Raw genomic sequence first — 16,933 nt, forward strand, 5'->3', positions numbered from 1 at the left:
ATATGACCAAGAATAGACCAATACAATGAAAAATATGACCAATCATAGCCAGCAATGTGCTGCAACCACTTCTTTGAGTGAGTGTCCATGCACACTGTGGTCCTGCTGTGACTAAGCGTGCCCCATAAGTCTACTAACAGCACAAGGTTCCACTTTCATGAGTGGTCATGCAGGAGAGAGGATCAGGTAAACAAAATCCATCTATCTGTGACATTACCGATCCTCCGGTCACAGGATGGGTACATATTCTGCCATGCCATACAGTAACAACTGAGACCTTTGCGAGAAAGCTGGCAAGGAATGGACAGACGATTTAACCGATCAGACCACAAGTTGCGTGTTCAGAAGCATGGAAGGGTAAGAAAGAAGAAATAATCCTCAGGGATAAGAGGGCTACAGGCAGTAACAAGATTAATTAGGTGGGGCCCAATTTGCAGACTACCATTTCTCCATCTCCAGAAAATAAAAATACTCAAGAGGATCTAGCTCTTCATAACAACTTTGTAATACTTCAAAGCTCCTTCATAAGCAGGAGAGCTTTTATGTCTGGGAGATCTAATTTCAGTCTCCACAGAAACCTTGTGTTTGAACATATTCAGACATCAAAAGACAAGCGAGTTCAGTCAGAAGATTACATGAAACTGAGTCCGATGAACCCATACAAATATGTTCAGCAGAAAGAGTAAACACTACACAGTTCTATCTTGCTGTGACAGAAAATGAAGGAAAAAATGCAGCTGGAATGCTCCCATATTTATGCTCATGGTTGTGGGGAGTGACATCACACTCAGTGTTAATGAGCCAAATATAACCTAAACAAACAAATGCAGGTAAAACCCACAGGGTTTCAAGTGTGACCCTGCAAAAGACTGCTTTGGGGTTTTAGAACTCATAAGCTAGTTGTAATACATTGAAAGTATTACCTTTGTAGTAATTTAAAAGAAGGTAAAGATAATTTAGCATATCAAAATTGGCTAGACAGCACTTATCACACTGTGTAAATCATGTTGAGAATAGTCAAAACCATCGACTACTTGGCTAATTATCAAGAAGGACACTAACCGTAACGGAATTATTCCATTAGACTTCCTTATTCTGCTAAATCACGGTACATACTAAATGTTCCACCCCCAAAATATCAAGTCTAAGGTGCCACAAGAGCTACTACGTCAATATCAAGGTGTGTGTGAGGTAAATATTACAAAAAAACTCCATACCTTGACCTTGTTGATTAACAGTGGAGGATTTTACTTTGCGTTTGATTTGCTTCTCTTTCTCAGGATTTTCTTTTGTGGAATTATTCCTAGTGTTATGACTGTTATCAGATTGGCTAGGGATTGGTAAAATATTCTGATTCTTGGAATGTTTGGTTGAATTCTCCAGTACTAGAAGAAAAGAAAAAAAGAAAACTTATGTATTTTTAGAAGTACTTTATACCATGTCCAATCTTATCTGGCTAAAAAGAAAGTCACTCATGTTCTTCTACAAGCAAGCAACTTGAATCAGTGATCTGGAAGTAAAAGTTTCCTGCATTAAATAACATAGCTTAACCTTTCTTCTGACAAACCTCAAGGCCGAGCAGCTTGAAAACAGCACCCAGTCTTAACTGAGACAAATACATTTGATTTTTAAAAAAGTACAGCTTATATTTAAAAACATTGTTTGTGAAGGAGAAAGGAAAAAAAAAGCAAAAACTGAAGAAACAAATACCCCCAAAATCAACTTACCTGACTTTCCTGTCCCTGCAGTAGTATTAGGTTTTGTAATTAAAGGCTTTATCATTAAAGGCTTTCCCCCTGAAGAAGTAGATGGTTGCTCTGTAGCAGCTGCATCTGTTATACCCCTATTGCTTCTAGTCCGCACAAGAGAAGAGGTTTCAGCTGCTTTTCCATTCATCTGAGGTGGAGCATGTCTCAGTGCTGTTGATCGTGCAGGTGCAGAAGATGAAGAGGAGGCAGAAGTTTCTGCCTTCAGTTGAGGTTTTATTAATCTCCTCTTCCTTTCAGGGCTGCAAAAGGAGCAACAATTTGAAATCTGGATGACCACTTTCATATTTTACAGGAATAAATAAAATTTAGTGCTAGTGTCTGAGACTGTGGAAGAAAAATGATCATCTCTGTATGAAGCAAGTTAAAAATATGACATTTTTTGTTGAAATTCATGCGGTTGTGAGCCTCTGAAAAGTGAATCTTCAGTGAAGGGTCATAAAAAATGCTATATTTATATGACAGAGCATGATGCCATCACTATCCTAACGATGCTGATTTCCTGTACATGTTTAGCAGTTATTTGAATTTTAAGCACTTACACTAGGACAACTCTAGTTAAAGTTTAAAAATCTTCCACAGCAGAGGGACTTGCATTTCAAAGCTATCATTCTGCAATACAGGGAATAGTAAAAGGAAGTATTAAAAAAACACCGCACTAAGTTCTGCTATTTAGGAATGTCAAACTTGCGCAGCATTTCATGAATACAGTAAAAAATGAATGTACCTGGATGCAACGCTACTGGAAACTGAGCTGCTTCTACTTCTTTTTTTCCTCCGTTTCTTTATCGTATTTCTTTTATGAAAACGCAGGGCAGATTTATAATCTGATAAAATAGAACTTATGTGTTCTTCAAAGAAAGCAGAAAGGCGCAAACTCATGCTGTAGATCTAAAAAAAAAAAAAAAAAAAGAAATACCAGGGAATGAGGAAGTTTTCTAGTCTTCCAAAGTATCATCTGTCATCTTACTTATTTACAGTTGAGCAACAGCTAGGAAAGGATACTGGTTAATATGGAAAAGTTTTAAGGAAATTTACAGTTTCTCGCAACAAATTTACACTAATCCATGCAAAGGTTTGCATTAAGTATTTTCATGGTTGGAAATGTGTACTATGACTGAAGATCATACACACAAGCAAAATGAAAAATCAGAAGTGACATGTTTCCAGCTGTCACTTTCCAACTGCCTTTCCAGAATGTGTTCCTTTCTAGCTTCTGTGGAAACAACAGAGATCCTTAGTGGAATTTACTTTGTCATACTGAGGGTCAAGAAAACAAATCTTCTGCATTATGCTGCACCCATATATCCTATATTTGAACATCACTTTATTCCTCTTATGGATGGATTGATACTACTGGTGAGTTGGTTGCAAAAACTACAATAGATGAGTTAGAATTATGTAGACACACATTTTTATTTTTTTCCTCCAGCCTTGGATGGTTTACAGAGACAACCAGTCAAATTCAGTTCAGATCACAGCTAACTAATGGCACACAGTTGCTATTAATTCTGGAAACAGAAACTCATAAATGAACTGAGTAGATAAATTAAGAAAGGAAACCACAGTCTTGGAATATGAAACACAAAGACAATATTGTAGCAGTAGCCTACCTAAAGACACAGGGAATTATCTGAGTGCCAGCCTAAACAGTGAAAGTGACAGAAACTGAATGTGTTTCTGGAGAGGACATCCAAGGAAGTTTTGTAGGAAGATCTGTAAAAACTAGACAAAAACGTTATGCCTGATGTGTCAAGAATAAAAAGCTGATGGGTTTAGGATTACTCTTCCAGAAAAGCATCAGTGATGTAAGGTAAGATGTTAAAAATATCACTGAATGACAAGAGTCAGAATAAAAACAAGAGTCCAAATAAAAACAGCCATTCAACAATAAAGTATTGCAAGCCTATGCATGAAAGTACATAGGTTCTGAAATATTACAATTCCTGACACCAGAACCTTTCTCTATTGCTTCTAAGTAAAAGAGAGAAGAGCTATAATCTTAATTCTAAACCAGTCAGTTTAGAAAAATATGAAAAAAATACCAAAATGTCATTTAAATCAAAAATGGAGCTGAGACTACGGCCAGCATTCCCGTCTTGTTTTTAGGAGAGAAAGAAAAAATAAAAAAAACAAGCTAGATCTATCCCCAAATCCCCGCACTTTGATGTGATGAAAGGACAAGGGACTCGAGTTGGACAATTACTGACTGAAAAGAGATCAATCACTGATCAGTGCCACCTACTTGCTAAGGCCACCTACTAAGACATTTTGTACATGCATTTTAAGACAATGAAGTCCTGATGATTTATTTGCTGTTTAAAACAGCCAGGCATGGAAGCTAGTGAGGATTTCAGTCTAACATCTAAACCATTGTAGCAGAAGAAAAGCTACACAGTAGCTTTGGACATGCCTAAGGAGCCCTGAACAAAAGCTACGTTTGTACCTTTCACCTCTAACAGATACTGCACCTACATGTCAATGTGAGAGAAAATATTAAAAACTTTACCACTGGCAGGGCATTTCAGTATCAGCTCAGTAACAATGGCTTTGTAGGCTCGAGTTTTACATAAGATTTCTGAGAAACAGAACTGTTTAAGGGACTCTTTATAATATCAAAATATTCACTAGTGAACTACATAGAATTTCATTATTCTTTATTCTCTGTGATAATTCAGTTTTGGGCAACTTCTAAAGTGGAGGAATTTGGGAGTATGTAGGTTTGTGAATCTGCATGCACATTGAAAATCTGGTTTCTTCCCCAAAATATAATCACATTTCTACAGATCTTTCCTTCAGTGTGGCTCTCCCTCTAGATCCACCTTGAAATACTTTTGAAACACACTTGCACAATATTAGATTTCAGACATTTAAACAGCATGCACTCCTTTAAAATACAAAGTTGTAATATTTTCTCAGAAATATTCATGTCTGACAATGAGAAATAAACTTTTTTTTTTAAGTAATCAATTATGTTATCTGTTTTTCTGTCCTTTTTTTTTTTTCCCCCAACTATATTCTTTCATACAAAAAAATAAAGTCTTACCCTTGATCTTTTACTTGGTGTATAGGCCTTGGAATTGCTGAAAATAAGTCTCACATCTTTACATAGCTCCATTGGTGACTCATAGTTACCAGCTTCCAGTGTTTCTCTAACAGTAGCAAAATCCATAGGAGTGTCAATGATATCTCTATAATCCTGTTAAAAAACAGCAAAACAACCTATTACAATTTTTTAAGGCTTATTTTCATTTGGATGCATTTGATAAATCTATTAAAAGCAAACCGTTGTCCTTAAAAGTACATATGGAAAACCACTGAAGACATTTGCTCCTTCCTACTCATACATAACCTCACAGACATACTCAAAAGAACCGAATTTAGAAGTTAAATGACACAAGATTTAATTCATTTTGTAAAAAGATTTCTGGATATACAGAGCTCAAAAATTTCTGGCTCTTAAAGGTTAAGTACTGACATACTGTCATGAAGATAACTGATATAAAAATGAGACTACAAGCACTCTGGATGGTTTAACAACTCAGTGGTAGTACTAAACCTAATACTGTTCTCACATACTAGCTTTAAAACGTGAAGTTATAATATTTGAAACTACTGACAGTCTTGGTGCATCTCTGCTGAAACCTGAGCAGTCTCCCAGATGGAGAGCTGACAATTTAAGAAAGTAATACTGAAATAATGAAAACTCCACAGGCTTAAATACGACCTCGTTCAAATCAACCACTGAAGTTTTTTCTAGGCTGGGGAAAGAAACAGGAGAGCATCCACATAACAAGAAGCTCAAATACCCATATGACAAGAAGGTGAGGTAATCCACCAGAACACATGGAACCTGTGCAAGTACCTCTGAATGTTAAAGAGGTCTGTGACACTAGGGAACAGAGCGTTTCATGCCCAAGCCTAGTAAGGTGTTCTCTATCAGATCATCTGAGGATCTGAATTGCAAAAGGTGGCTCCTTGTAGCTAGCCACAGCATGAAGTTTAGCTTACTTCGAAAATTTTGGTGCCCAATGGTTTGCCAGAGCATCAACACAGACCTACCATCAACTTCCAAAAGATGAGCTTTTCTTTTTTCTAACTCAGACAAATAGTTTCCCCCAAGCTAATCACCTCGGAGTGGTATTTTAAAGAAAAATTTACGAAAACCTTTGCTTTGTTATTTAAGGTAAAACTAGTCTAGAAAAGAGATCCAAGGCAATAAGACTTTTTGTTAAAATATTCTGTAGTTACATCTGAACTCCAGTGAAATCACCCAGGCAGAAAATGAAATTGGACAAACTCAATTGTTATTACAGCTAATATAATAATAAAATATCACTACAATGCTTCAGTCGGTACTTCTTCCCCAACAGCCCCGATGATTGTGATATGAAAATTACTCGTATTTTCTACACGTCCAAAATGAAAACCAAAAATGTGCCATGACAACATTTGTCACAACAAGATTTCAAACATATTCCATTCATATATGACTATTTTTCACTCAGAAAGGGAAACAAGTGTCTTAATTGCAAATGTTGTTTACTCAACAACATAGTCATCCCTTAACATAAAACATTTTGCTACTACAGTATTTAAGAGAGTAGAGAAGTACAATTTATTTTGAAACTACTTTAAAGAGACAATGAATATCACCATCAGGTGACAACCAAGCAATGACAGAAAAGTTCTGTGAATAACGCTGCCTGAAGTTTCAATTAAATGAGTTGAAGAAATAGTCACAATGAAAGAAGCTAACTGTATTACAATCAGCCTTCCTGTTTGAGAACACTCACCGGATATTCAAGGAGATCCACTGGTTGTCGAAATGGTTCAGAGTCTTCGCACTGAAAAATGAGATTCAACAGCTCCTGACACTGCTTCTTCCATGACTGAATGTCATACGACTGGGCTCTATTACGTAGCCTCCGCTTCGGCTGATGATCCTGAAATGACAGTATGGTCTGTTACTTATTAAATAAACTAGCTGTTTTTACAAAATCAAATGGAAAAGGTACCTGCAGGATAAATTCTAATTCATTAATTAGTAATGTGCAACAGCACATACAGAAATGCTTTTATACTGCACAGCTCAGAAGAGTAACACTTCAGTCACTGTAAGTTCAAAACTTTCCAAAAGGTGATTACACAATAATAAAACATTTTCAGATTTATATTTGTTTGTTTACAAACGCACTGTGAATTATTTACAGCACTATAAATCATTTTAAAAAAAAGGGAGTATGATTTTACCTTTCTTTTTCTAGTGGAAGTTCCTGGCACATTTGTATCTTTCTCTTCTTCCTTTGAGCAAGATAATGAGTCGCATAAAAAGGTTAAAAAAATATAAGCATATATGAGTAGGTGAGTTCTTTTATACTTCACTTTATAATTTGAGTCTTTACAATCCTATCCCTATCTCTTTGGAAAGCATTTAATGCAACTGTCAGTTTGAGAACCTCTCAGAAGTCTAAAGAATCTCCAATAAACAGTTAACGCTCTCTGCAGTACAGAAGGAGAGGAGGCTGGATTTTTACCAGTTTCCAAGCTAACAAGAAGAAACATCCAGCTGTCAGTACACTGTACTTTGTTACAGTGACTGAATACCATACTTTTACATCAAGTGGGAAAGAGGCATCAGTCCCATTTCTCAGGTCTAGCAATGCCTTTGTCTAAGACATAACCACTTACCTCATCAGAGTCAGACAACACTTTCTTCTTCATTGAATTGTATAATGGAATGATGTCATAGCAAGTCTGGTCTCTGTGCAAGAAGAAATACACACTAACATTTATTTTCTGTCTTAACCTATGGAATCAACTGTATTTTGCATAGAGTAAGGAAAATATTTATGAATTCATTCCTCCCCAAAATGATAAATTGTTTGGTGCCAAAAGAATACTAAGAGGTCCACAGTACTAGGAAAAGCTAATCTACTGTTCAAAAAGCTGTAAAATATTTTTTGTATTCCATAAAATATAGAACATTTAACAGTGACATTTCAAAATAAAAAACCATAATCCCTTACCATGAATTTATTAACATTAGAAAAATCTACTATTATACCATCTACATAAAAGGTTTGGGGGCCTATTCAGCTTTATAAGAAACATTACACTGGATTTAGTGTGTATAGGTGTTTATGATATTTGCAATGTAAGAAATTAGAAAAGTAGTATTTATTTGTCTGAGGACTAACACTGTTATTGTATAAACCTACATAATTAACTTCACAAAACAAAAACAGAATTTTGTTTCTTGTATAACATGGCAAACTCCTACACAGAAAGGAAAGTTCAAAGGTGTTCTACTATTCAGAATTGCAAGCCACTAGGAACAGAAAGAATAAACGCCCAGCAACTCCACACTGGAACTCTAATCCATAATATTGGCTACTATGATTAGCAGTGGGACTGGGTGTGGAGTGGGTGATTAAAAAACACATCAGGCTGAAAAAAAACCATCACAACAACAAAACGAAAAACACATTTTGCTTTTAAGATATATAGTTAATTTTAGATACTAACCCCTTGATTGTCAGAGATATCTAGATATTTCACTCATTAGAACCATGGGGTTGACCTTTGGTGGTCTAGGTAGAGTCAGAAGCCTAACAAAATCTTTGAAAGCCTGGGCTTTGTATGCATCACTAGTTCACTGAAATTAGTACAGTAATAGGCACAAGCTATAGGCTGCTATTAAATAAGAATAACTACATGGTGCATTAATTTTGATGTCAATTAAAACTACACACTTAAAATCCCCAAACTGCTTAATTAATCAAAAAAAGAAGCCACGTCGGACAAAGATATTAAAGAACAGAATTATTAACAGTGAAACCTTTCAGATGCATATCTGTCCCTAAAAGTGTTTCAATAAAATATTAACATCTGAAACAGTCAAATATTTTTCACTGTTCAGCCAGTATCAGAAATCAATGACAACAAAGATCTCAAAGATTTATGTACAGTTACAGAAGTCTTAGATTTCCAAATACATAATTCTAATGTTTTTAATGAACACATTTAATGTTTTTCTAAACTAGTAATGTATCTTGCCATTTTTACAAAGTAGGAACAGCAGCATTTACTACATACAAGCAAATCAAGACAGTAGACATAGTAGGCTCTTACAAACTTTAGGTCTGCAGATGTCTGCAGATCTGAGTGAGAACTCTGAAATATTTCTCACTGACTCCATTTTTCTACAGGCAGTAATGAAAAAGAAAGTTTGAGATGACTATTTCTTTTGACTACAAAGCTTCCAATTTTAATTTTATCAACCATCATTTTCAGACTCATCCAGTTGTAAAGATTCTAGAATTAAATTCCCAGTTATATTAACACAGGCAGCATTAAAACTTGATACTAGAGCTCTTAACTTACCTGTAAATATATCTATTGTTCCATGAAGATACTAAGACCCACTTTTATTATTTAGCAAAAAGTCTATAAAATACACTGTTGAAATAAAATGCCAATCTATACCAATCAATATATTATAAAACTTCATCTTGTTTTGCAACCTTATGTACTCTCGTTTTGTAAACACAAATTTGCTTCTTTTCTATCCCAACAGCAGACAACTGGTTTATTCAAGCTGCAGAACTACCTCACTTTAAAATTAGTATTTCAAAAAGCCAAGTACCTTGATCAGAGGCAGAAAAATAGTAGACCTACTAAGCAACTCACTTTATGAAGTGCAGCAGAAGATCTGTGACAAATTTGGCAGACTTGACAATAGGACTCCCTGGCTCGTTAAACGTGCGAGTGTTATGCTCTATGTATCGGACTTCCCACATTAATGAAGAAAGTCGCCTGTGTATGAAAGAAGTGGAGAAGGGATGAGGAAAAAAAAAGTATCAAAAAGATTACATTTCTGAAAATGTATTACAAAACAGGAGAAGTATTAAATCGTTCTTTAAATCTTATTATCCCATTCACCACATTTTGACATTAAAAATAGAAAACATACAGGCACAGACATATTGCCCTATATGACCAGCAGAAGGCAGCTTCCTCAGGCTCTTTTTATTAAAAAATATATTAAATTTATTAAATAAAAAAAAATATTAAAAGAACATATTTTTTCTGATAGGTAGACAAGACCAACATTCCTCACATAGCTCTGATTTAATGACCTAACTACAGAATTGCCACAACATTGTGAGAAACAATGCACAATCAGAGAAAAAGTGAAAAAAAATCAATCTAAAAAAGATACAACAAAAACAAAAATACGTTATTTCAAATAAAAGCTCTGACAGCACAGAAATCACAGATATAGACCACCTTCTATGTTCATACTAGAAAATATAATGAAAGAAATGCTGTACAAGGGCTTTAGAGATTGAAGTGGGGGATCATTTAACATATTTAAAGTAGCACAAGCATTTAGATACCATTTTATCATTTTTATGAGCCCAATGTTTAGCTCTACATGATGCCAGAAGTGACAGGGAATCTTTTTTTCTTTTTTTTCCTGGTGTGTGTTGTTTTTGTTAAAAACAAAAACATTCAGGCAGCCTAACACTCCTGTTTCAGAGGAGGAAAAATGTTCTAAGGTAAGCCTCATGAAAAGCTACTTAAGACAACTCAAACAATCTTAACAGTCCCTCCTACACAAATTAAAGAAAAAAAAAATCACTAGAAAGCACAATACAAGGCAAATAGCATCTAACCATGCCTTGGCAATCCTACAAACTAGTAAAAAGTGATTTACTGAAGAAGGTATGATAGTGACCAAAAATAATTGCTACTGTTTTTGACGAGAGAAAAAAAAACACAAAAAAACACAAGCGACTGAAAATTCCTTGCCACCTCTGACTGCAAAACATTAGAGAAGTCAAAGATGAATTATATCTTATCACACAATTAACATGGAACAAAATGTATGTGCATTATGGCATCATAACATAATATCCAGGTTACTTTTGAAAATGAAAAGTGATTTTAATTTAGAATGCTATTTTTAGTTAGTACACTTGAAGTGCTACAAATTAACATTGAAATTTGGCTGAAAACATTATCCACTTGTGTCCTACAAATGAAGTATTAGAGGGAAACTAAATTCCAAACCAGAAAGTTTCCAAGATCCAAAGGAAACAGAAGTATATTAAAAGAACATGCTCCTACACAGATAACATTTATTGCAAATAAAATACAGCAATTGCAATCATATTTTAGGAAAAGATCAAAACTGTATCAAAAAGTTAAAACTTATTTTTGTTGCTATCCAGCCATTTAAAATTTCAAGGCCAATTATTTAAGCAGCTATTTTTCATCTAATGTCTTATGCAAATTTAAAAACAACAAAAAAAATAAGTCTATTAGGACAAAAACACTTTACATGTGTCTATGGTTTCTCTTACTAAAAAAAGCGATAAAGTGCACTCACTGTTTTGCAGTTTGAATCTGACATGGAGCAATTTGCATAATTAGGAATTTATACCACGTAATTCTAAAATGCATTTAGGAGAAGAGATATTCAATCCTTTTTAACACACCTTATAAGATAGAAACCTAGGTCAAGGATTAGACAAACAGAAAGAGCACACCTGTACCCATTCCAAGTCAGGTATTATGAGACGAACAGCTACCAAAACCACAGTTGGCAGTATTTCACAGCAGTACCTGAGACTTGAATCTAACCTGTAAAACCTGCTTTCCAGTCTTTGTTTAATGGTACTGAGGTCCGTGGGATATGCCACGACAGTGCAATACATTGGGTAAGCTTGAAGATCCACAGGTGCCACAAACGCAGATGCAATATCTACACAGAAGTTAAAAGGAATCAAAGTTATATACCACAGAACAGTCCTTTTGGAGTCTCAAGAATTTCGCCTCCCCGCAGCACATGACTTTTCTTCATGCTTGAAATGCAGGGCACTTTCCCAAAACCAACAACAATAACCACTCTACATATTCTGAACATTTTGTAATATTAAAGTGCTTGCTGACGTGTATGCTGCAAGTACAATCGCTGTACTGAGTACCCATTCTGTTGTGCATGAAGCGCCACGCTCTTCAGAGACATGGCGAGTGCATGCAAAATATACGTGTTTGAAAAGTAAAATTAAATGTATGAATTATACATTACAAAGATATGCAATTCAGCATTATTTACAAGACAGGCTCATTTCATTTGGTTTTATATTGCCACTCTTCCAATTTCAAACAAGGCAATTCATTAAATTCTCACCATAAATGTCATCGTAGTATTTCGATCTCATTAAGATATGAGGAAAAATCACTCTCAAAACACAATCTCCTGTCCCCTCCAAAGAGCAAAGAAGCCATCTCATACCAATCCACCATAATGCCAGAAGACTGCTGAGAAAGCTAAGTCTATGCACCTACACATTTCTTTCCTCCTGTGCTTAGAAGCATCATGCATGCTTAAACATGTCATTTGAACATTTTATACCTCAAGGGAAAATGCGGTAATAGAAAAGCATCAAAAGCCTTTAAAAGTCTTCCTTGAATGTCTTTAAAAACAGAAAATTTGTTGTTGCTAAACAGACTGCTCTTCTTCTAAAAGCTGTTTACTTACTCTTATGAATGTTCTAGCAACTGCTGCTTTGGACCAGTATGTACCACATATGCTATAGTCAAATCCTAAACTAAGCAGTATGCCATACAATGTAACACAAAATGTAAAACTGTTACTCTTAGATGAGACAGTGAAAACAACCAAATCTTCATTTTCTCATTTTTTTATGTCATTCTGTAAATTTAGATTACTTCACTATGTAGGTATTTTGTTTCCTTTGGAAGCAAAAGGAAGCTTCTTACTAAGTGTGTCACCGAAGAAGTCATAATGTGGGATATTTAGGTATTAGAAGTATTTCAATAGTTTTCTGGGATTTGTGAAACTTGTCACTTTGAGTAATTCAAAATCATAAAAGTAATCATCTGTGACAACCTATATATATGTAATTTATGACCACTGTTACCCAAAGAGCCAAGACTGCCGGCTTATCACAGAACACACAAGAGATTTGTGATTCAGCCTGTACTTCACAATGTCAAAAATCAAGTAGTTGTTTTTATCAAGACCCAAACCCCTAGTATATGTCAAATTATCTACCAAAAAACTATAGTTACCTTTGAAATTAAGAGAAACTGTAGGCTTTTATGTGTACTTACTATATGAAACATTTAAAATGTGCTAACAAAGTTCTGTTCCAGTTAATCAGGAAGTAAAAGGTGTATTTTTCCCCAACATAACAGTTACTGATACTGGTAATTTCAGAAGTACACATGAGCATAGTCTGTAAAATGTAATACAAAAATGTTTCTTATAATATCCAGGATTTACCTAGAGTCATGAGTTGGTTTATCCCTGCAATAATTCTGTCACACTCCTCATCTCGTGTCCTGGAACCCCATTCTCCATCCAGAGGTTTGTAGAGCAGTGTTCTACGCTCATCATCTGTTAAAGGAACACTAGTTCCTAGTTCTTCTGGAAATACAGCTAGAATGTAACATGAAAACTAAATAAAATACAAATCTTTGTATCTTGTGAAATACATAGACCCATGTAACTAAGAAAAATTAATTCAAATATACATAACATCCTTCTACTAACCAAGACAAACGCATAGTTCTTGATTTGCTCAAAAACATTTTTGATGCATTCAGTATCCCTTCTATTGTTGTATGTAAAATTTAAATCTTTATGATGCAATTTGGTGTGCAAGTCCTCCATTAAACAAGATTTACTTTCTTCAAAATAGCTAACCGTAGAATTTATTTTAGAACCAGCTAAGGTAATCCTTTATCACAACTGAAGTTCATGTTGCTTGTTTTTCTTAAAACCCTAAATTCTTGGTAATGTAACTAGGATTTGCGGTTGATGATTTTCAGATGGAATTTAAGATAATGGCTTTGATGTTAGACAATAAAACAGTCTCCATTTAGTGGTTCTACCCTGCCAGTTTTGTGAGGTCAAATGCTAAAAGCAGAGCTACTGAGCAAGCAAACTGAAACACCATCACCCTGGCTTTCTTAAGGGCCTGCTGACTTCGACTAAATTCGTAATGTAACAGCTAGATTTTCAGTGAATGATGCACAGTGCTCCTCTTTAACGTTTTTTTGTTTTTGCTTTTTTGAAAGGAGGTGTAACAAAAATCAGTATTTATGGACACAGCAACAAATTCAGGTTCAGTTGTCTGCCTGTTTTAGTTACTTACTTTAGTCATGTTATCACACTAGCTTCTGTATTTGACTTGTAAGAGGTACTCATTAGAAGAAGGGTTGAAATTAGAATTAGAAATTAGAAGAAGGGTTCAACAAAAAGTTGAAACGTGCACAACTTAAAAGAATAAAAAATATTTATGGTTACTTGTGGGTGACAAAATTGTCAAAACCTTCCGGGAAAACACAAGGAAAAAGAGGCTAATTTTGTGTGTGTATGTTTTTAACCAGACTTTAATAAAATCTTCAAAAAATCTGAGTAAATAAGAAATATAATATTCTCATCATGATCTGTAAACAGTGCCCATGTTATACTGCCCACTCTGTACAATGCCTAACTGCAACAACTTCTGAACCAGACAGGCAGCAAATCCTACTATTATCAAACTCTCTCACTGGTGCATCTTGAGTCTTCAATGCATTGATTACCTGCTGGCAGGCTAACAGCTTGCAGAACAGTCAGCTTCCTTACAGCTGACATGGGCACAGGTCTATCTTCAAAGCTAACTGTACGAGAAGTTAATTGCAGCTCTATGTCATCTATTTTGAGGTTTTGTACCTCAAAATAGATGGTTAAATCTAGTGGTTAAATCTAACATCCGTTTTGTTTGTCTAAGTATGGTTGTATGTCTTTCCTAAGGGAAAGATCACAGTTTGTTTATGTTGATCCGTATTTATTTTAATAATTCACAACGTTATTTAGATGCAACTGGTTTGTGGTACTTCACTTCTTAACAGGTGAAATCACACAACATTTTTTTACTTCTTCATATAAACTCTTAAAGCAAATTAAATTATGAATGTACCATACCATTACTTGGTATCAGCTCCATGTCCCAAGGACTCATCTTCTCGGTATCCCCATTGTCCCAGCTTAAAAATAACCACATTTAAATTATCTACTAATATGGCTTAAACGAAGTAATTATTTAATGTCTGTAACAACTTATTTATTAGAGAATATTAAAATAAACTGGTACAGTGAGATGCATGATTGAATTTAATAAAAGGAAGTTGCTCAGTCAGTACTTCAAATGAAATATCTAATTAAAATAAAAGATTTTAGGTAAGTTTGCTAACCAGACATTGTAGCACTGAAACAAGCTGTCAGGATAATCGGGCTGAAGAGGTTCCTGGCTTTCAATTGTTCCAAACCACCAAGCATCATCTATTACTGATCTGAAACGATCACCTAGGTAAGAACACAAAATAATTACATCAATACAAGGCTCCTTCCTTCCTCCTCCTCTGAAAAGCAGTTTTCAGATACATTCAGCTAGATCTTGAGTTCAGAAACCCTTTTAAACATCTGCAGCATCGACAGGCAATTATGAATCATATTCTTAAAAAAAAAACAACTATTAAATTATTTCTGAATGCTGCCTTTAAACCTAAATGAAACAGTTAATAATCAGCATAAATAGAAGCAATTGATGATTTGCAAATATATCCACATAACTTTTATATATGAATTTATTTCTCAATTTCATATAAATGTTATATAAATATATATTTATATTTCATATAAATGTTATATAAAGATATAAATGTCATATCTTTAAAACCACAATCTACTTCTATTAAATACTACACACTATCTTAAAATAACTGCACACTGACACCCCTGTACAGGGAATACTTCTACATGCTGCTGAACTCATCCTCCTTGGTTCCTGGTGTTCTTCAGCTGTGTGTATAAACAACTTCTAAACACAACTTAGACAATTATTCCCTTTACTAATGCAGGCAATGTGACTGATAGAAGAATCAAATTTATTAATGCTTCTTCAAAAGGTTAGCAAAGTCACTTAGGATGATTTGAAATGGTTTCACTACTGCAAAGTATTCATATTGCTGAGCAAAAAGGTCAGAAGTGTTATTAAAAAAAATTAGACATCAGAATACATTACACACATCATAATTTCTAACTTTTTTTTCTGTAAAACAGGCTACAAAATTTAGAAACAACTTTTTTTTTAGTGGAACATTCAGTTAACTCAATCCAAGAACAAATGGAATTTAAATCTGAGATTCCCAGACCAGCATTTTTTTGTTTTCATGGGATTTGAAGTCTATAGATACTTTCTCACATTCTGTAGGGCTTCTTTTCCCAGTATGTCCACAAAAGGGGGAAAAAACACAACATTCTGCTCAAATTCTTGCTGCAGTTGTCTGAATTATTAGCAACTACGTATATTCTCAAAATGTTCTCAAAATGTTTACTGATTTTTTTTTTTAATTTAATGGATTAATTACATTTATGAAATTCTAGGACAAACACAAAACTTCCACTATGCCCTAGTTGTGCTGAATGTAAAAGAACCAAGTCATTCATACCACAAATATCTTAAAAGCAAGATCAGAAATGTAAACAAGGGCTGATGATCTATTTTAAAGGAATAAAATAGTCGGCAGAGCTCTTAAAGATCAGTCTCCCAACCAGTTTTACAAAGAAATGTGAGTAGACACAATTGTGAGTGCCTTTCCAGTGCTAAGCAGTTCAAAACCACTTAAAGGACTGTATACACTGGCAGTCACTTTGGATTTCTCAAAAGCCAGAGCATTCCAGTGCTAAATAAGAATGCTAAAATAAGTGCATGTGAATGAAAATGCTCACAGAACAGTTTCTTCAATCATCATCTCTCTCCAGTGACCTCTGTGTCATTTTATCGGTGGGATACAAGAAAGCCATCTACGTGGACATTAGATGGAAACTTCTAACTAATGGAGGGACTTCGCGTAATTTTCCAAAACTGATTATCACCAGATGATGTTAGCTTGGTGGAGGTTTAAAATATATGTTGAACTTAAAGTAGCTGATACATAAGAGACACGTACACCTATCTTATATGTACACCTATCTTATATGTATAGCAAAAGCTCAAGGAATCCTATCAGAATAGGTTTTAGCCCAGATATTTGTATTCTAGTTGAACTATAAGACAATGATATGCAATAAATAGAATCTG

At 34.7% G+C, this 16,933-nt stretch overlaps 1 protein-coding gene across 3 annotated transcripts in view; it reads right to left on the minus strand.

Moving 5' to 3' along the window:
* PHIP (pleckstrin homology domain interacting protein) overlaps positions 1-16,933 on the minus strand; it is a 115,636-nt gene that overhangs the window by 7,096 nt on the left and 91,607 nt on the right. For all 3 annotated transcript variants that reach the window (XM_035571354.2, XM_035571353.2, XM_035571352.2), the window contains 12 exons: positions 15,045-15,156; positions 14,776-14,837; positions 13,087-13,242; positions 11,418-11,538; positions 9,459-9,584; positions 7,458-7,530; positions 7,020-7,070; positions 6,563-6,712; positions 4,813-4,965; positions 2,494-2,657; positions 1,728-2,008; positions 1,218-1,385 (listed from right to left, as the gene is read on the minus strand). In XM_035571354.2, coding sequence (XP_035427247.1) covers positions 1,218-1,385; positions 1,728-2,008; positions 2,494-2,657; positions 4,813-4,965; positions 6,563-6,712; positions 7,020-7,070; positions 7,458-7,530; positions 9,459-9,584; positions 11,418-11,538; positions 13,087-13,242; positions 14,776-14,837; positions 15,045-15,156 — 1,617 coding nt within the window. The remainder of the gene's footprint in view (positions 1-1,217; positions 1,386-1,727; positions 2,009-2,493; positions 2,658-4,812; positions 4,966-6,562; positions 6,713-7,019; positions 7,071-7,457; positions 7,531-9,458; positions 9,585-11,417; positions 11,539-13,086; positions 13,243-14,775; positions 14,838-15,044; positions 15,157-16,933) is intronic.

This window comes from Cygnus atratus, chromosome 3, assembly GCF_013377495.2.
Source record: "Cygnus atratus isolate AKBS03 ecotype Queensland, Australia chromosome 3, CAtr_DNAZoo_HiC_assembly, whole genome shotgun sequence".
Classification (NCBI taxonomy): Eukaryota; Metazoa; Chordata; class Aves; order Anseriformes; family Anatidae; genus Cygnus; species Cygnus atratus.